Raw genomic sequence first — 21852 nt, 5'->3', positions numbered from 1 at the left:
CTTTATCATATGAGCAAGAAATTAAATCAGAGTGAAAACAATATCTACAGATGAAGACTGTGGATAGTATTGTAGATCTGAAGAATAAAGTAGGATAAACATGAGGAGTGGAAGCTGAGTTTTGTCCAATCAGCCCCAAAGCTTATCACAGGTGATGTTTACTTCAGAGAATTCTCTTCTGCAGTGCCAGAGAGCATGTTAAAAAGTCATATTTAAAATATCATAACCAATTCCCAACATGCTTTTGAAATATGATGGTTCCAGCTTTGCAACCCAAGTTTTATGGGCTGTTTAAAAGTTGTGCTCAAATCGCTTCGGGTCCAACTTATCTTCGAGACTGCATCTCCTTCTATGAAGTGGTGTGGGCTTTGAGATCTGCCAGGGAGGCCCTTCTTTCGATCTCAAGCACGGTTGGTGGGGACGAGAGAGAGGGTCTTCTCGGCAGTGGCCCCCTGACTCTGGAATGCCCTCCCCAGAGAGATTAGGTTAGCCCCCATTTTTCAAGGCTTTTGGGCTAGTTTAAAAACATGGCTTTATAGACAGGACTTTGATCTTGTGTAATCTACCGTCAGATTTGAGGACTCAGCGATTGCTTCACTGTAGATAGACAGTTTTATTCACAGGTTCTACTCAATTTTATTAATTTTACAATTTTATCAGATGGGGTTTTATATGTGTTTTTTGTTTTAAGACTTATGTTGCTGTTTTATATGCTTATGTATTGTTTATTTTATGTGTGGCACTTAGAAGTGCTTTTGTGAGCTGCCTGAGTCCCTTCAGGGAGATGGCGGCAGGGTATAGTATTATTTATTTATTTATTTATAACACAAAGAATTGGGAAAATATGTGTGTGTGTAGTAGGAGTGGATATACATGTCTGTTAAATAATATCTATATGATTTTGTCTGCTTGTTTCTAGCCACAAATTTCTGGAGCTTTGTTTTGGAGTATAAAGTTGGTTGACTTTATATTCAAATCTTTTATAGGGTTCCCTTATTCCTATTTAGAATTATTTCCATGTATACTATTTTAAAATAAGGAATTCTTCCCCCAAGCCTAGCAAATACAGTAGGACAATGAAGTGAAACATTTGAACAGTGGGTTAAAGGCTACAACTCAGTTCACGTATTAAATATAAACTTCTCTAACAAAAAAGCTTCCTCTCCACAAGCCTCCATTTGGTATCTGACAGCCTTGTGATTTTTTTCAGCCTAACTTGTTTTGTTGGAATGCCTCACACTATAATCTAAGATTCATGCGTGCCTCAGATCCATCAAGTACTGACAGATCCATTGAGTACTTGGCTAAGCACCCAAATATAGTACAGCTACAGATGGAGAGGAAACCAATGGCAAAACCCTTCCCAGAGCCAAAAGTACTGTCCTGACAGCTGGCACAGGAAACTAAATGAAAAGATACTTCTGAGTCTCCTGTTTTCATTTTTTACAAATGTTCAGCAATTTCTCAGTTCTATTGGCAGGCTGAGCTACAAGTAAAGATAAAAAAAGAAAGGGAGGGAGAGGGAAAAATGAGAAATGTGATATAATGGATTTCTTCCATTCTAAGACACTATCAATTAAGACGCACACTAATTTCAGTACCAACAGGGAAAAAAACTATGGGAAAAGTGCATCTTAGAAAAGAAGAAATACAGTAGTTAGCTAACATTTCCTTTTGCTAAAATTATTAAAAGGTGAACAGAGGTCTGTGATATCAACAGAGATACTAATTGGGGTTTGATTCTGAAAAGAGGTCATCAAGCTGTCTTCAATATACACAGAATGTCATCCCATCAACCTTTTGCGTAAAAAGCATTCATGTCAAAATGTGAAAGGACAAAAGGAACCACATGGCACGCGCTTTAAATGTTTATTTTCCTTCTGAACTGGGCAGAAACGTTCAATTTCTGTTTGGGCTTGGTTTCAAATGTAATATCTGGCCACAGTTATGTATATGCACAGAGATTAAGAGAGAGAGAGAACCATGAATCACATATTGACAACAGAAAAAAGGAAAACTGCTTTGTGTGAGGATAGCTCCTTATCAGAAACTGAAAACAAGAACCACAAGGAAATGATCAAGGAAAGTGGCAAACAGGGAAGGCGAGCTGCACTCTTTCATGGCACTTCAATCACTAACCACTGCCAAACAAATTCTGTAACAGACACCTGAACTCTGGAAACCATACAATCTTAGTACTTCTCTCTCTGTCTCTCTGAACTCAAGAACAAGATTTCTCCCAAAGGATTTGGGGAAATCAAAATTGGATGGTTTCTGAATATTGAGAACGGACAGAAAAGCCACCCTCTGAAGAAATGTTTGATTCTTATAATCTTATTACATAAAGCAAGCCTGGTTAGAGTGATGACAAACATACTATGAGTCCCATTCCCTGACTCTTACTCTCTCATCAAGCTTTCAGGTAAAAAAATCAGAAAAGTGGGGGAAATGCATAGCATTTTATCATCAAGGTGGATCTCCTTGGTTGTTGTATTGTTATTAAACATCACCAAAACATTAAGTGGAAATATATAAATTATATAATTGTAGCAGCTTTTATCAGTCTGTGGTCCCCTTCAGCTTTCACGTTTGTAAATAACCAGAATCTCAGACTTTCAAAGGTTAGTGTGATGGAAAGAAATAAAGTGATATCCTCCTTACCTGATGGGATCTGAGTTGCTAGAAGAACAGAAATGTGGCCAGTTCTATCAATTTTACATTGCCTATGTAAACTGCTTATATTTCATAAAATTGAAAGGAAATGTATTCTCATATTAACATATTGTCATGGCCAGAACTAAAGGAAATAGGGCCCTAGGGCTTTAAACATCCCTGAACTTCAGTTCATTCTGCACAGTCATGCAAAGATAAGACACAACTGAAATTTTTCTTAGCGTTTAAGAAAGTGTATTCATGGCCAAATTTTGGTCACATGCCCAAAGTTTTCAATAAAATGCATCTGTCAGCATCTGACTAGGATGCATCCCAGTAGAGGACACAGGTCCTTTACAACCCCTTTGAATCTAAAGACCTGACTGGCCGAACACGAGAATTGTTTCATGCTTTTTGGATTGACTAGACATGCAGCAATCACAAACTGAGCTGACATTTTAAAACTGAAAAATGAAAACAATAATTCAAAATTTTTAAATTTTAAAATATTCAGATTGGAATTTGAAATTCAAAATCAAAGGTTACCTCAGAATTCAAAACTTGACTTGTTTTGATCACTTCTAAGGGGACGTTTCCTGATCTGAAGCAAATACTGAAGCAAAATATAAAATATTGACATCAAATAACATTTGTTGCCAAAAATCACAATATTCAAAGAATTTGTGGCAAATACTTTGGTGTATTAGATGAATGTCAGTGAATACTCAACAACAACATTCACAGAAGAGAATTTTTAAGAGACTGGGTGGCATGGGGTGGAGGAAATCGTTTGGTACTATATGAAGGTTGACCCTAGACTTGACGCAGCCTGGCCAAGAATCCTATTACCTGTGCAATGACTTCGGGATCCATGGGCCGATGGTTATTAAAGCTCTTTGACCTTCCCGCAGTCACATTTTTCCGGATATGGGGGCTATCTATTCTGTTCTTCAGAGAGGCATGCCGGCTGAGGGAATTGAGGCTCCCATGGCCACTGATGGAGCATGCATCTGGTACCTCCTTTGGGAGACTTTGGCTCATAATGGGTTGTGACGAGGGACGAGAACTGGCTACAGCTCCTGGTGGCACTGGCTCTCCTAGCGAACTGGGCAGTCCATGGCTGTCACTCTGACGATAAGTCCTTCGTATGCTGCCAGACTCAGGCCTTTTTCTTTGTCTGTCATCATAAAAAAGCAGTGCAGTTTTTAAAAACCCAATAGTTGTACAGAAACAAAAATTCAGCACAATAAGTTCAAGAAAGAAAAAATAATATATACTGCCATCATCAAATTCTGAAATAAAGCAAGTTTTCCCCCAAAAAATTCTGTAAATAGTAACAACTCAGCATGGAAGTGATTAAAATATGAGTGTAGACACTGGGAGATTCAAATCCCAGTTTTGGCCAAGAAGCTCACTAGCTGGACTCCAGCACAGAATCTTTTCTTTATCTGCCATTATGGTTGGGAGTATAAACTTGGATTATGGTTATACTGTACTGATAGGTTTTCCCTGAAGTATAACTGTTTTTATTTGGTCAGGCTTTGCATTCTATCTTTTGACTTGTTTTTGCTAAATCTCTTCTTACTCTTAATGTCACCCTTTGTCTTTATAGATATTTATTTTGGAGCCCCTGATAGCTCAATGGGTTAAACCCTTGTGCTAGCAGGATTGCTGACCAAAAGGTTAGTGGTTCAAAACCGGGGAACAGGCTCTAGCTTCTCATGCAGGGACATGAGAGAAGCCTCCCACAGGATGGTAAAACATCCGGGTGTCCCCTAGGCAACGTCTGTGCGGACGGCCAATTCTCTCACACCAGAAGCCACTTGCAGTTACTTAAGTTGCGCCTGACACACAAAAAAAACTTTCTGAGTCAATCATTGCAACTATCTGACTCAAAATATCCCATTCCTGTCCCCTTTAGCTCTCTCAGCCCAAGTATTGCACTGTTTTATGTTCAATTTCTTCTTTTACTCTGCTTTGCTGATTCTTTTTTCTCACATTCCATGATCCTATAATGTGTGTTGTGCAGCTTAGGACTTTTCTTTCAACTCTGAGTAGATCCACAGGTGGTGTATTCTCAGATATTCAAAATAGATGTCATAATATATAAGTAAACCAAGTGCATCACAAAGACTGTTTACTAAATATTGGCACTTACTTATTGATATTTGCAAGATAAATATCTGCAACATGGCTACCACTTGGGCAGCTGGAACCAGCTCTTGCTGTCACTTTTTCTTCAGGTGGCTCAGAATTGACTTCCACTTCAGATTTTGGGCTTGACCTTTCCAATACTCCATCCTCGCTAAGAAAAAAAAGAAGTCACAATTCAAAACCCTATGTAACACCTTCAAGGATTACTACTTAAATTGTAAATATCTCCCACATTTTATCATTATAATTTTTTGCTTCCATTAAAAAAATGGGGGGGGGGGGAACCACAATCCATGGATTGTGGGAGCATTTTTGCCATATTTTAACCACCAAACGAATTTAGACTTATGGGGTGGTAGGTAGTGAATTCTTTAAGATATGACAGATATTTCATCTCTTTATTCAAAATTAATGTTAAACTGAATCCACAATCAAATTGTGTGCCCAATGTGCTTAAAGAGGTAACCTACGTGTCCTGAACAACGATGTACTGATGCGGGATCAGACCATCAATTCCATTGTGCCGGCCCTCCCACCAGTCATCAGAGGCTCGGTGATAAAGCAGGAGGGAAGCTCCCTTTTTAAAAGACAGTTCACGTGCTGTTCGGCCAGAATAGTCAAATTTGGCTATTGCTTCAATGGGTTCACATTCTACAAAAACAAAAAGATAAAAAGGGAGAAGAAGAAAAGAAAGAAAAAGAAAAAAATAATTTAATGAAAACACACACTTACAAGAGGTTTGCAAAGTTTTAATACATTGATACATTGATCTACAAAAAGAAATCAGTCTTATCTAGTGGACCTATTGGAGGTAATGAGAATTGGATGCATTTTCGTCTGCAGACATCAGATGCACATGAAATCACTTCCTCTGTCCAACTGCTGCATACCTAGCTGTTGGAAGGAAAATCAGCACTTCTGCAGAATTTCTAGATAGATGGTTGAAGTAAAACCTTTACTGAGCAGTGATTTCTAGGCTGACAACATCTGGTTGGGAATAATTTGCCTATTCTGTGTCAGGCATCTGAAAGATCCAAAGCCATTGCTTCACAAACCCTAGCAGCTTTGACACACATACATCTTCTCTAGGTTTTATCATAGTCTATTGTTGAAGGCTTTCATGGCCGGAATCACTGGGTTGTTGTAGGTTTTTTTGGGCTATATGGCCATGGTCTAGAGGCATTCTCTCCTGACGTTTCACCTGCATCTATGGCAAGCATCCTCAGAGGTAGTGAGGTCTGTTGGAACTAGGAAAAAAGGGTTTATATATCTGTGGAATGACCAGGGTGGGACAAAGGACTCTTGTCTGCTGGAGCTAGGTGTGAATGTTTCAACTGACCACCTTGATTAGCATATAATGGCCTGACAGTGCCTGGAGCAAACTTTTGTTGAGAGGTGATTAGATGTCCTTGTTTGTTTCCTCTCTGTTGTTGTGCTGTTGTAATTTTAAAGTTTTTTTTAATACTGGTAGCCAGATTTTGTTCATTTTCATGGTTTCCTCCTTTCTGTTGAAATTGCCCACATGCTTGTGTATTTCAATGGCTTTTCTGTGTAGTCTGACATGGTGGTTGTGAGAGTGGTCCAGCATTTCTGTGTTCTCAAATAAAATGCTGTGTCCAGGTTGGTACATCAGGTGCTCTGCTATGGCTGATTTCTCTGGTTGAAGTAGTCTGCAGTGCCTTCATGTTCCTTTATCATAGTCTCTTTGCACTCAATTCCATGACTCTGAACTGCCATGCAAGTATGATAGGTCTTGCGGTTAGTGATTTATTATCCCTCTCCATAGTACCTTATCATCTGTCATACTGTAACTTTCCCAAGAAAATTTCCTTTATCAATCTTAAATATCCCTATTTCCTCCCTGTAATATCTTTGCTTGATTCCAAGGAATACCCTTATTTCCAAGAACAATCTTTCTAACCCATTTGCAGGCTGGAAGATTTTTTCTCCTTAGCTGACTGGATCACCAGGTAAAAGTCAACAGCATGAACCAACTGGCAATTTAACATTTAACATTTTAAAAAGAAATATGCTTGAGGGAAAGGTTTTCCTAGGACAAAGTTATTGATCTGGGTATTTTTCCTCAGGAAGTACAGGATGAAAGCAAAGAATCTTCCAACACTGTAATATAATACATGGGTCTTAGAAGCCCTTCATAAAAAGATACCAAGCTCTACTTCTTGAAGACACAAGGCTCTGAGATGGGTTAAAGGCCATAAATGGACACACTTCTATAATCAAACTTTAAACACAGATTTTCCAGATCTGCCCAGATAACTACGAAAAGGTTGGCAGAATTCAAATAATCGTCTTAGACTAGGTTCTTACCAGGCTGACTAATCATTACTTATGTTTTTAGCACAGGTGGGTCTTTCCCAATTCATATTCCTTGGATAATCTGGCTTGCTGTTTTGGCTCCCTATTTGTCTCTGACCTGTTTAATTTCTGACGTCGGTTGAGAGATTTCTTTTTAAAAGTGCTTTTTTCATTTAATAATTATTTCTTGTACTCAAACCAGCAAGACACTTGATGTTCCTCTACTTCCAGTGCTCCCTTTTGGAACTCAGCCTTCGTTCTTAGTGAAGGCTGTTGCATCCAATTAGCCAGCTGTACAGGACTAGCACTCCAAAAGCAGTGGGAGCTACCAGTTCTTCTTTCTTTTCTGAACATGAGAACAGTTAGTTCAGTCTTTGCCCATTAAACAACGAACTAGGAAAGGCTCCAGAAATATGGCAATTATTGTCTCTCTTGAGCCGTCATTACTTATGGCTTACCATCATCACTCGTATGGTGTTCGGTGACCATGTCCTGAGCTGTATCTTCTGTGGAAGCTGTTTCCCCATGAGGGCTTTCACTGCAAAAAGAAGTAGAAATATAGGGAAGATTATATACATTGATGGATTAGAATGTGGTACTTCATTTATCCTGATTACACCAGATATGGTCAGTAGACTTTGGGGAAAGCAGGATCTGATAGACATGAATACATGATGCTCCTTTAATAAACCTCTATGAAGAGGGGTACATTGCACAGGAATGCAAGAAACAAGACAACTGCAGTGAGCCAGAAGATGGGCAATATGGGGTTGTCCTTTCCCAGGACTGGATGGTAATGATGAACAAGGGGAAGCCAATCAGTCCTACCACTGATAAACGGATGAAGAGGCCTTATATCTAGCCAGGCCATCTGTCTGTCTAGCCCAGCATATTCCATTCTATCTGTCAACAGTTTGATACAGTCTCCAAAAACCTGTTGATTTTTTCAATTAGATATGCTAGAATTAAGCACAAGTTCTTTTGCATCTGTTCTGCTCCTAAGCTATGGCCACTTTTAGTCTCTTTTGTAGATAGGAAAAGTAGGGTATGAAGCATATCTCTTGTACAGAGATGATTTAGTTGCTTCAACACAAGACGGTCTTACGTTGCAAAAGCTGAAGCTATGAGTAGGATTCCTCTATGACAAATGCTAGAAACTAATTGTTCTCAGCATGGGATCCCTAAATTCTACTGGACTTTGGCTTCAACTAGCATAGCTAAAGTTGAGGGATCCTGGGAACTGCAGACCAACACTTTGGACCCACAGGATGGAAGCCAAAATTATAAAATGCATGATAGGTAAAAATAGCCCACAATAATAATTATTTGTATTTATTTCCCATTGTTCTGTACCCACAAACAGCTTACTTTTTGTATGTACCATGACAGGGTAGGGCCAAAGTAATCTGACATGTACAGTCAATTAAATGGTTCCAATTTATATTGTACTGTTGAAGGCTTTCATGGCTGGAATCACTGGGTTGTTGTAGGTTTTTTCGGGCTATATGGCCATGTTCTATAACATGGCTATATAGCCTGAAAAAACCTACAACAACCCACCAATTTATATTGGTTAAAAACTTCAGTATCTCATGCCAAAAGCTAAGCTACTTCCTGTTCCAATTCTCTCCTCCCTGGTGCATAATTTCTTTTCCCTAAATAGGTATGTTCACTAAGTAGATCTAGAAACAACTCAGAAATGTAAGTGCTGCTTATCATATAACTTAAGGGTGTCAATATCCTAAAGGCATCAGATTCCATCTGACCTTGGAAGTGAAGTAGAGTCATCCCTTGTTAGTATTTGGATGGAAGATTACCACTGAATGCACTAGTCTGTATTTCAGGGGAAGGAAATGGCAAAATTGCTTCTGAGTATTTCTTGCTTAAGAAAACTCTGTGGGGTCAACCATTAGTCATCAGTTGACTCGAAGACACACACAAACATACCATGAAACTATGGTTGGTGCTGAATTTATTATGCTTAGTGACATCATCACAAACTGCATCATGTCACATTTATAGGATCAACATTAATGACTTGATAATACACACACTTATATAAAATGATAGCTATGGATTTGATCTGATATACTGTTCTTAGCATACACTTGTACAAAGATTTCCATAGGTCATGACACAGCCCTATTATTCTTTTGATAATCCCTCTTCTACATTCATCCACCCACTCTGTGTGCTTCTTAAATATTCTGAATCAGATATCTTCCTCTCCTCTTAAGACAAAGAGAAAAGATCTGAGTTCATGTTCCTTCTTTCAGTGGAATGGAGAGAGGAAAAATCTAGACTGAAAAATAGAAACATCTTCCACATCTAAATACTAGGCATGATGAATGTCCATATGGTGAAGTAGGAAGGAAAGACCTTGCTCTTTGTGCCTTTCTGACTGGGATCACTACTTTTGTAGTGACCTGGATAGAACCTTGCATTTTGCTATAAGCAAAGGAAGAAGGTATGTCAACTGAAACATTTCATACTTCTCAATAATACACATTTTTTGTTGATAGGATGGGATCATCATCAATTAAAACATTGTGTAAAGTGGGACCTATCAAAGAGACTAAACAAAAAAACATACAGTAGGCATAAACTGGTGGCCATTTTTAGCAGTTATGTTTGTGCTTTGTGTAAACATCGAACAAAACTGAGCCTCTCATCACATAAATCTGCAACATTTCAGCCTTCTGAAGAATCTGTAGCATAGTAGGTGTTAGGCAGTCTTTCTATATTTTCAAAGCAAGATAAATATTTCAATTTGAAAGCCAAATCCACAAAAAGATCTTGATCTAATGTAGTCCATAAACACAGTATAATGAAGTATAGTAGAAAAGAAATATTTGGTCATGTGACAAAGCAAGAGGATTTTGGAAAGAAATTCATGAATTATGCAAAAAAATATTGAAAGAAAAATTCCTAATGCACCCCGAGTATTTTTTTATTAGAGATGACAAATATGAATTGGAATACAAATAAAGACAAACTCTTCACATACGCAACCACAGCGGCGAGGTTAGTCTATGCCTGCGTATGGAGTATGGAGAAGAATGGACAGAGAAAATGCTAGAAATTATGAGTATGGATAAATTAATATCATTAGTTTCCAAGTCACAAGGTAGGTATATAAAAACATCAGACTGGACTCCTTTCACAAAATGGTTGAAGGAAAATAAAGTAAAATTATTAATCTAAAAAGAAGAAAGTTCATAGAAGATGCCATCACTGGGGACACAACAAAAAGCAGCAAAAACGGAACAACTCAACGATGTTATTGGATAACGATTTTAACTAGGAGACTCAAATTGATATGTTGTAGTTCAGCGTGATGGTAACGTTACTACTACTGGTAGAAGGGAGAAGAGGGCTGCTCAGGTGTTGGAGGAGGAGCAGCAGCGAAAGCGCATTAGGGAAATAATCATGGCCCCGAGTGATTCTGAGACTTTTGAGGGCTTCTCCAACTGTGAAATGGGAGATGGGGAGGAAGGCAGGGGAGTCAAGCGGGCTACTCGAGATCAAGAGTCCGACGAAGAACTTCAAAGGAAGCGTATCCGTGATATACTTAGCGCTCCTACAGAGGACGAGGACTTCATGGGGTTCGAAAGGAGTGATGGGTCCGAGAGTGATGTGGGGGAGGAGGATGAACTGGATTGGACCCGTGTTCAGGAGATTAGGGACATTTGCAACCAACCCACCTCCAGTGATGAGTTTGAGGGGTTTACAGGGGATTGGCAACCGAAAGCACTTGGTAAGATCTAAGTCTTGACAGACGCTGGCAGAGGTGGAGGGATGGGCGCTCGGGTTCAGCTGCAGGGTTGAAGGCAGCTGAGAGCGATGATGAAAGGGTGGGGAGATCATCATCCTCTAATGAGGAACTTTAGGATAAATATGGGTTTTGTTTGTATGGCTCTTGTCAGAAGGCAAAGTGTCTTTTTTGGGGTGTGAATCTTTGTTGCTGCCAATTCTCGAGTTTGGGTCCTTGGACTACAGATTCCTGTGTTCCTGCATTCCTGTGTTTACTTCTACTCTGCTGCTTGACTCCAGACTGTTTGGCCAACGTTTTTTGCCACTCGGACTTGGACTACTTGCTTACCACGTGCTTCGACCTCGGACATTTACTGGACACTGTTTTTTGCCTTCTTTGTTCTGTGCTTTTGAACTGTGTGTTTTCAGCGTTCCGCTGCAAGTTTGAGTTTAAACCGGATTATAACGCCAGAATAATCCGGGTTTTATTTCAATTCCTCATAACGCTTTCTTTTTGATGCCAAATTGTTGGCTGAGCTTGGGGCACTGAATTTAAGTGCTCCAAAGACTCTGTTGTGAACAATAAATTTGTGTTTGGACCTTTTTACACTGTGTCTTGGTTTACTGAGGCTTCTGGGTCTTGACATGATATATGTTTTTATTGATATTGATTGTTTTACTTGGTTTTATATTTAAATTGATTGTTTTTAAATTGTATTTTATGTCTTTGATATTGACTGTAAACTGCTCCGAGTCACCTGTGGGCCGAGAGGAGCGGTATATAAATGTAGTAAATAAATAAATAAATAAATAAAATAAACAGGACTATAAGAAAAATTAAAACCAATATAAGGAAAAATGGAAGCACAAATACCCTATACCCAATCCTTTTTGTACTTCCCCCATATTTTCCACCCCTTTTGACATATTCCCAGGGATTGCCCCCCACTCTTTTTTCTTTTTTCCCCTTTTACCATTCTTCAACTACCCTTTCCCCCTCCTTCCCTATGTTATACCCTTTTCTCACTTTTTATTGTAATTTGGAAACTTATAATAAAAATATCATATAAAAAAGAAAAGAAATGTTGATGTGTCATTTGTGCCTCACAATCGGCTTTGTTCATTCAGAATTCTTTTACTTCCTCTAGACTCTTGAGATTTTTTTTCTTACTAACTTTTATGTGGCCACTTGGATGTTGTAAAGAAACAGTGAGCAGGCTGGCACAGAAAAAATATTTCCATTTTCTTAGATGCAAACTAGCATAGCCAGTAGAAGATCCTTGTGTCATATGCAAAACTCTTGAGACCAAGGATCTGCCATTCACTTAATCTGTAATAATTATGATGCATCACTGGTGGCGACACATTGCCTGAATTAAGTTGGTGCATCATTTAATAAGACAAAAATGTTTTTTTTAAAAAAACAAAAGTATGGCAATTCTTAACTCATCCTCATGTTGTACTGGGTAACTGCTTGTATCCTGCCCTTGTGAGCACTACAACACTCATTCACAGTGCTCCAACTCTTTTTCAGAAGTCTTTCAACACCCAACACTTTTCAGTAGTATTATCATACATGTGTTGAACCATGTAGAAGTTCACAAAGATTTATAACACAAATGAATGGGAAGTCACAGAAAGCCAGCTGTGTGATACCAAAATGTGGATGACAGAAATGGATGTGTATAAAATAAAAATGAAGTGAAAAGTCTATTTGACAGTCACAGTTGAAAGGATGAGGAACATCTGTTGCAGGAACCAAAGATACATGTGCAATAGAAACAGGTGGACTTGGCATGGTTGTTTGGGTTACTTAATATACTTAATGGGGATGTATCTGGACACCATTCTTCTGCCACCATTTTCTTACTCTTCCTCCCATCAGTGAGACAGATTAGTAGGCTTAGGCATCTAAACTCTCTTCCTTGACATATGTGGAAACATGTCAAACAGGGATATCCCTGTTATTTGAATCTGCAATCTACTTCAATCTTGCAATCTTCCTTTGAAGACTATTAGTTTTAAAAAAAACAATGACACCATGACAAAAACTTATCCAGTGGAATTTGTTTCATGACTAAAATGTGGCAAAGTCATGGAGTAGAACACAAACCTGGTTCCAGCCAATGGGAATAATGGAGCCAACTTGTTTCTGAAAGTGTTTTTTACTGTTTACTTGCAAAGCCGCAGAAAGCTTATACTGATATGTATAATGTTTATTTTCATAAAACAATTGAAAAAAATACATTATATTCCAGAAAAATGGTTACAACTACAAGACCTATTATACAGTACTTAGTATTTCTGGGCAAGGCATTGTTTAACTCTGAATCCAGTAAAAGAAGACGCATTTTTAGCTGTCCATGACTATAGTTGGTCTTTGTTCCCAGAGTTTTCTAGAACACAGAATCTTTATCATCACCATTTTTTTCCAGGCACTTCAGAGCCTACTGTCCATGGCAAATTTCTTCCATCATCTTCCATTAGCTTAGAAGCTTCCTTAAAACTCCAGCAGCAGAAGCAGCAAGAAACTAATTTTCTAGACCCCCTTCCCCACTGAAAACACTACTGAACAGAAGCCCATTTCTTTTATACTGTTGTGATCATTTTTAACCTGCTCAAGCATCTTTTGTCATGTGGAGTTTCACTTTTTGGAATATATGAAATAATTTACAGCCTGAGGTTCAATGTCAATAACTGGTGTCGTAGTTGAGAGGATACTTCTGATGATGCACCAGCAATTTTTGATGATCCACTCACAGATGACATTCTGGGATGGTTTCTTACAACAAACACTGGATCCACACTCCCTTCTCTCACTACAACCACTGCCTGTTTTCTCCCCCCAGCCCCCAATTGCACCCCACGACAGGAGCTTGGGCCTCTGAATTGTTTCCAGATGTTGGCTTTAGACTGAATGCACAGACAGGCCCCCTGTGTGTTGAGTTGAAGCAAAAGGAAGGTTTCAGGTTTTCCCCCATGTCGCTGCGGCTCTGAAAATTAAACCACGCTGCAGCTTTCTAGGTTCAGCTGCTATCAACCTTGTCTCTGAAGTTAAAGTCGGCTCAAGACATGCAGAGAAATGAGAAGAATGTCAGTGATGAATTTGAGCAATGTCTGCTGTGAAGCTTTCACCAGCAGATTAAAGTAATTACCATAATATCTTTATATACCGTTTCACGGACAACTCTGACTGGATTAGTTTCCTTCAGTATAATGAATTGCAGTCAGTCATGAATACTCAGGGCTTATATGTTTAGGATGGGAATATCTATTGTCTTCAGGATTCTGAACTATGGCCATTTTGTCTTGGCACCATATGCACTTCAGAAACATTTTGGGATTAGGTTTTACAACTGATAAACGATAGCAATGCTGAAGTATGCCATTTACACATCAAACTATAATCCTGCACTGTGTCCCCTTCGTTCAGTTGTTTCCCATTACTGCCTACCGTACCAGTAATCCTCAGTGCTTCCACCCCTGGTGTACACAGGGCCCTCCAGTTCTCTTGGTCCTGGGAAGACATTTTCATGTTGTATGATTATCGTTTTGATGAGCTCATTGACATGAGCCTGGCAGGAGACCTGATCATGGCCTTCAGGCACTGACATCAGTGTAGGTCCAAAGCAGATGGCTAAATTGTAGGGGTCCATCATGTTCTCCTCACTGAACTGAGATAAACTGCAGAAGAATGGAAGGAAAAAGGTGACCATGAACAAAAACAGTAATAACTACCAGCGCACAGTGAATGAACAAAAGGAAGAGCCCAGAAAACTCACAGCAACCCAGTGATTCCGGCCATGAAAGCCTTTGACAACACAAAAGGAAGCGAGATTAGCTCCATCTGTTCAGCTTTTAAAAACTGAGGTAATATAACAAGAATTTCTTGAGGTTACCTGGAAAACATGGGTACCGTATGAAGAACTAATGGCACTTGGTGAAGGAACTGAAAACTTAACACCTTCCAACAGATTCAGTTTTACTTCCATACGATGGTGTCTCTCTGAGACAATTTGCACTGTATGCATATTTAGAGTGCATATGCACAGCATTTTCCTGCTGGCTAACACTTTCATTTTATATATTACAGCTAGCATGTTTTTCATTTTCTGAACATCCCCACAATTAACACATAAAGATTTATGGTAAAATGGGGAGGGGGAGACTCATCATCTAGTTTTCTTTCACAGTTTATTCTTTATGCTGATCAAACGTGGTTGCCAAAGATTTATTTCTTTGGCATGTTGCTTTGTGCACCCTGCTTGGATAGCAGCTGCAAGCAGCAACACCTCATACTCGGCCAAAAAGAGATGAAAGTGTGATTAAGCCATGGTGCCACATGGTTCACAGGCTGCAATGAACCTGGCAACCAGCTAACCCTTCTGATTTTTCCCATTTGCACCCTTCCCCACACCCAAGCTTTCTTTCTCCTTCAGTTGCCCAAGAAGTGGTGAGAACGGTAAAATCCCATGACAGCATTCAATACCAAATCCTAGTCATGAGCATTTACAGCATTAGTCAGCACGATACAGTGAAAACCTCTTAAATGAGACAACCACTGTTTAAATGGACAGCTTGGTTTTCCGGGTTGCACAATTTCAACAGAAAGGAAGAAACCATGAAACTGAACAAAATCTGGATACCAGTATTAAAAAACTCTAAAATCATAACAGTAAATAAATAACAACACTCAAAAGCAGGGGAATTCCAGACAAGAAACAATCAGGGACAACTAATCACCTCCCAACAAAGGATTCCCCCAGGCAGTAAGAAGCCACAATTTGAAAATTGCTAGGCCATTAATTGCTAAGGTGGCCAATGGAAACATTCACACCTACTCAAGCACACAAAAGTTCTTTCTCCCACCCTAGACATTCCCAGATATATAAACCCCATTTTCCTAGTTTCCAACATACCTCACAACCTCTGAGTTTCCAAAATAACTCACAACCTCATAGATGCAGGCAAAATGTCAGGAGAGAATGCTTCTGGAGAATGGCCATACAGCCCAGATAACACACAACAACTCAATGATTCCGGCCATGAAAACCTTCACCAATACAACTTGGTTTACTATGGTTGATGGGCCTCCTCAGCTCCACTTTCCTATTGCCATATAGAAACTTTTTTCTGCAGCGATCAAAGGTACAATTCAATTATTGTTATCTGACCTGCAATACAATGGAGGGGCAAAAGAGAAGGCCTTTGCCTCAAATATTTGCTGCTCTATTCCTGCAAAGACTTTTCTCAATCAGAGCTTCCTTTGGAAGTATTTCAGGAACTTTCCATGTGAGCTGGCTTTTGATGTCCAGGAAAAAAAGATTTTTAACAAGGAAAGATATTTTGTACAAAGGCTGAATTTTAATTTGATATTTTATCACAGGCTTTACATTTTTACCTCCTACGCTCCTTACAAGTCTTACAGAAAGGGTATGCTAAATTCCAGTAGATAAATTAGTTATTTATTTATGCATGAGAAATGAATTTGGCTAGCTAGCAAAATCCAGTCTTTAGGACCAATTATTCAGCCTCTCATGTTCATACAAAGCGTACTCAATCAAACTCCCTCCCTCCACAATTTGCCTGTTACACAGAACATCTGCCTAATAATGTGTAGGCAGAATTACTGTGTGCATTGAGAATTAATAAGTGTCTTCCACAGTAATACAGTCTTTTTAACCCACAGGTTTGTGTGAATAAAAGCTCCAACCTGTCAATTTGGGCGTTGCAGGGTGCCAGTTAATGGTTAAGCACAAAGCAGAATGAAATGCCTCAAGAATATCTCATAAAACATGTGCTGTTTTCCAGTCCAGTTTTTTGACTTATGAGACATCGTTAAGGGTGGAAGCAAAAGGTCTCTGAGGAATGGGAATCCTAAAGACTGGGAGAATGTTGTAATTCTGCTTTTAAGGAATACTTACTGACTGAGGAATGCAAAGAGGTATCTCATTACAATCAAAGTGGTTTTAGGCAAAGCCAGTAGGACTTTTCGGATGTGCTGAGCTCTCTCTTGCAGATTGTCCATTGCTAGAGGAATTGGGGGGGGGGGGGGGGGGAGAGAGCAGCAAAGATTACTTTTTAAACCATACAAAATGATTTCTATTGCAGTATCTATGCAAATCCCATGCTGTTCCAAGGGCTACTTAATGGTTATACACTTATTTATTTATTTATTTATTTGGAACATTTATATCCCATCCTTCTCGACCTCCAAGGAGGGACTCAGGACGGCTTCCAACAATTCAATGCTGATACAATACAAAACACATAATACAATACAGCAGAATACATTAAAATAGTTATAAATATACATTAAAACAGTTCACCAAGTTAAAAATGTTGAAGGTTAAAATCACTGATCTAGGATTGTCATATGAAACATATGCTGCAACCTATTCTTATTAGATGCGTTTGTATCCTCACTATCACTTCTAGCATGCCAATATGCCATGTAATAAAAATTTGAAGCACATGTAATCTTTACACACTCTCTTTCTGTGTGTGTGTGTGTGTGTGTGTGTGAGAGAGAGAGAGAGAGAGAGAGAGAGAGAATAGATAGAAAGACAAATATTTTCTTGCATAGCTATTCTGAGATTGAACCATAGTATAAAACACAAGAGACTGTCTGTCTATCTCTCTCATCCCAGCAGAACTGGGATTCAAGACAATTTACAAGTTTACCCATTTATGAAAAAAATATACACAAGATGATCATTAAAATTCAAATGTAATATCTAGAACCTAAAAACAGAAATGACATGTTAAAAGTCCTTTCTAAAAAAAAGCAATCAGTCTCAGTGTATTAGATCTTTTTTTTTAAGTTTCTGCCTGATGATGGAAGGACGAGGATGGAGTTCCTTGAGTGGCCTCTAAGAAGGCCCTTTCTATCAAAGGTACAGTGAGATGTTGGGATCAAGACTGAGGACTCTGGTGAAGATTCTAGAGCCCTGATATGCTCCAATATTCAGGAGGCCTGGAACAAGCTTGTGCAGGGCTCAAGAAGTCATAAACAGCACTCTGAACTGAGCCCAGGAACTGACTGGTAGTCACTGGAGCTGCAGTGACTGGAGAGGTACCAGGAACAGAAGAGGCCCACCAGTTATTGAACACTGCCTGAAATATGACTGAAGGAAAATTAACCATTTCACAATGAAGCAAACGATGTGAGACCACCTTTAGAACATATTTATTTATTTATTTTATTTACTTCATTTATATACCGCTTTTCTCAGCCCCTCAAAGCGGTTATATGGTCCCCAGGTCTTGTGGGATCGCAATTTCCAGCATTCTTCACAATTGGAAATGATGGATTTGGCTGCTAAAATATGCAGCCTAAGCATCTGGAGCCTTCTACTGCTTTTGTTCTGTGGTGAAGTTAACTGATAGTGTTTATGTGTCTGTGAATGTGTGTATGCATGGATAGATCGATAGACTGGTAGATCAATCAATTGAGAATTTTCCTTAAGGTTGCTATTATAGCACAATGATTCTGTTTTAACTGCTGTGAGTGAATTCTATGAAATCCTGGTATTTGCCTATTTAAGATAGTTACTCAGAATACTCTGCCAGAAAGCTTTCCTGCCTTGCCACAGGATCCTCTAGGATGGAGTCATAGGAGTACAATCATGGTGCTATAATTGTGTAGTAGCTTATTTAGTCAGGATCGGATCCTCTGAATCTGGGCAGCATGGAAGATCTACAAACTGTCTCTGTTGAGGCTGATTCAACAGAAAAGTCCTTCACTTAGCTCAGTAAGGTGGGTGGTGTAGGAGAGATCTCTAACATATTATTCCACTGATAGATTAACATAACTGAAAGATGAGGTAAAGAGCTCTGTCTATAGCAGACTAATGGGAAAAAAGTGGGCAGCACAAATCCTTGGCCTCGAAGTCCAGAATTATTTGGCAACAGACTGTTCTTTTCATCTAATAATAAGAGTTAAACCGCCTAGGCCCGGTTTTTGGGAGAATGAAACACAGATCCTTTTAAAAGGAGCTCTCCTACATGCTACTTCAAAGTCTGCTTCCATCATGGACCTTCATATACTGGGACAATGGATATACTGTTTGCAATTCACTGTTTGAATGAGTCAGCACTAAGGAGTTTATCATTAAACTCAGTCACAAGAACAAACTTACAATGTTCCTTTCTTGTTTTTAAAGCACCCTTGAAATGATAACCTTGTAAATTACCAACTTAACTTTGCGGAAAGTCATTTTCAATGTTCATCAAAAGGAACATCTCTTATGGTCATAAAAAAATCTCTCCTGGTTAAAGGAGATAGCCAGACAGAAAGACACAGCACATGCACAAAAGTTCACCTACAGTCCAACCATAAAGACACAAAATTCAATAAAATGAAATAAAATGTAAAACTTTGTGTAGAAGGTTTTTACAGAGAAACCTATTTTTGATGTATGTATCTTTAACACAGCATCTCTCTGATGTAGTATTAGTTGTTTTAATGTGTTAAACCGAGCGAATTGGCAGATGAACTATTTATGCGTGTATACAGGGAATTGTAATGAATCGAACCATTAAAAACATGTACACACAGACATTGAAAAACGAACTGCTAATGGGCCAAGGCCAGTGAGGAAGTGATTCTGTTTACTATCTGATCTTTACATCCTGGAAGCAAGATGTGCTTCAGATCCTAGTAAGCTCCACAAGAACCTTGTACAATTCAAGTCTCTTGCCTGGTTTCCCTGAAACACTGTCAAATGTTTTGGGAAGCCAGGACCACGGTTTTTAATAACAGATAGCTTAAATCCTATCAGTGTTGGGGTTGAAAAGGAAACATTTTCTTGAGATGTAAAGGATGGCTAATAATAAAAAGCTGCAACTTGTAAAATGTTATCTTTTAACTATATATCAGGCTTGTGCAATCCGGGTAAACAGTGATCTGTTTCAGTGTCCCTGATTTTGATTGGGGTCCCAATCCATTTTTCAGGAATCTCCCAAATTTGGGAGGGCAGAAATCCATTTTCGATCCGAGAAGCCAAAAGATTCATTTTCTATCCGACCCATGCGAGGGACTTACTACAGGCTCCCCTTCCTGTCATTTTAGGCATTGTGCTTATCCTTATATCCTTCATTAAAACCTGGATTAAAAGCATCAAAGTTGAGATACCACTCTTTCCCTTTTGTCTGTAGAGGAGAACGGGTTGAATGATTTGTTAAAGCTGTTTCTACTTTAGAAGAGACAGGAGCTGTAGATGCGTGTGCTCCTTCTCTGCAGTAGGCAGTTTTCCAAGTCATTTTAAGGAGGCTCCCCAATTCCCAGGGAAGGAAGAGGAATTGACCTGGAGATATGCTACCCTGGGCTTCCTTTATAAAGCCCTCTCTTCTCTCTTGATTTGGAGGCACTGGAGTGGTGCCTTTCTCCCCCTTGTGCTTCAATCTCCTTTTTGCTTTGGGTTTAATGCTTCAATAAAGCTGTTTCTACTCTAGAGGAGACAGGAGCTGCAGGCGCACAAACTCTCTCCCTGCAGGAGGCCAGTTTTCCAAGGCATTTTAAGGAGGCTTCCCATTTCCCAGGGAAGGAAGAGGGATCAACCTGGAGATATCCTACCCTGGGCTTCCTCTAAGACCCGTCGCAAACTCTGTTCCTGCGGGAGAAAACCTTGCTAGCACGTCCCTGACGTCATGAGCCTGCGTCTCTCTCCCCACCCCTTTCTCCGCCCCTTTCTCTTTGCCAGCGTGGTTTTTCCTTTGCTAGGGCAGCATTGCCCGCATTTTCTCTCAGTTGAATTCTGCCAACTGAGAGAGTATGCTGGCAATGCTGCCCTAGCAAAGGAAAAACCACTCTCGCAAGGAGAAAGAGGCGGAGAAAGGGGCGGGGTGAGAGGCGGAGTCTCATGACGTCAGGGACATGCTAGCAAGGTTTGCTCCCGCAGGAACAGAGTTTACGACGGCTCTAAAAAGCCCTCTCTTCTCTCTTAATTTGGAGGTGCTGGAGTGGTGCCTTTTTCCTCTCATTCCTTCTAGCGACTGCCTCCCTCCCCATACTCACTTGTAACTGAAAGCAGACAGTTTTGACAGCCACTGTTCTGTTGTGGCTGGCAAAAACTGGTGGTGGAGCCCATGCCATTATGGGCTTCTGAACCAACCAAACAAGCCTAAGGCAAACAAATCTGTGCACAAGCCTACTATATATTGTGGGGGAGGTGAACAAGAAGGGGAGAAAACCTATTTCTAAGTGAAAAAACCTGTAACAAATTTTAGAAGGCATTTTATCCTGACGCAGTTGAGCCAGAAATACTTTTCCTTTGTTCAATAAAAATACATTATATTCTTTTTAGGATAAGATTCTTCAATATTTTCTCATCAATTTATGATAACAACAATGGCTTAGAACAAATGATGTCCTTCTCACAATGGAATTGACAGCACTGACAAACTGCATGTCATTTCTCTAAAACCTGCTGTACTCTGCAGGCTTGGGAGATGTTCCAAAACAGAACTGTGTGTGTGTGTGTGTGTAGCTGCAAGGGGTAGAAGGAAGAGAAGAGAAACTCATGTAAAGTGGAACCCTCATTTTTGATTAAATTTCTTTGCAAGTCACACCACCAACTGATTCAATTTACTCTTCGGCTACTTACTGACACATGCAATCAAGTCATGAAAGATTTCCTTGGGGAAGAGAGGATGTTCCAGCCCACGAAAATAAAGCTTTAGAACTCCAGCTATTGAGTCCATATCATGGTCATTTTGGTCTCCAGCCAGTGGATCCTCCCCTGGTTACAGCAAAACAGGAACAAAACGAGAGCAAACAGAAAATATCACATATTAAGAAAACAAAATATGGAGTTCTCTATTAATAATATAAAGAGATAGAGGGAAAACATAGGAGGGACCTCAAGTGTGCCACAGTGGATATTGTATAAAGGTTTTTTGCTCTCTTATGTCCTCAAGAAGGAGTGGCATTCAGGATAAAAAGTTAATAAAATTGCAGCACAGATAGGCAGAAGA

At 39.4% G+C, this 21852-nt stretch overlaps 1 protein-coding gene across 6 annotated transcripts in view; it reads right to left on the bottom strand.

Moving 5' to 3' along the window:
- SRGAP2 (SLIT-ROBO Rho GTPase activating protein 2) overlaps positions 1–21852 on the bottom strand; it is a 236183-nt gene that overhangs the window by 9268 nt on the left and 205063 nt on the right. For 5 of the 6 annotated variants that reach the window (XM_067468057.1, XM_067468059.1, XM_067468060.1 and 2 more), the window contains 7 exons: positions 21483–21617; positions 16800–16905; positions 14335–14559; positions 7581–7660; positions 5277–5457; positions 4811–4957; positions 3502–3829 (listed from right to left, as the gene is read on the bottom strand). In XM_067468057.1, coding sequence (XP_067324158.1) covers positions 3502–3829; positions 4811–4957; positions 5277–5457; positions 7581–7660; positions 14335–14559; positions 16800–16905; positions 21483–21617 — 1202 coding nt within the window. Of the gene's footprint in view, positions 1–3198; positions 3266–3501; positions 3830–4810; positions 4958–5276; positions 5458–7580; positions 7661–14334; positions 14560–16799; positions 16906–21482; positions 21618–21852 lie in introns of all 6 variants that reach the window. The other variant, XM_067468062.1, reaches the window with a different exon arrangement.

This window comes from Anolis sagrei, chromosome 4, assembly GCF_037176765.1.
Source record: "Anolis sagrei isolate rAnoSag1 chromosome 4, rAnoSag1.mat, whole genome shotgun sequence".
Classification (NCBI taxonomy): Eukaryota; Metazoa; Chordata; class Lepidosauria; order Squamata; family Dactyloidae; genus Anolis; species Anolis sagrei.
This window is presented reverse-complemented; position numbering and strand designations above follow the sequence as displayed.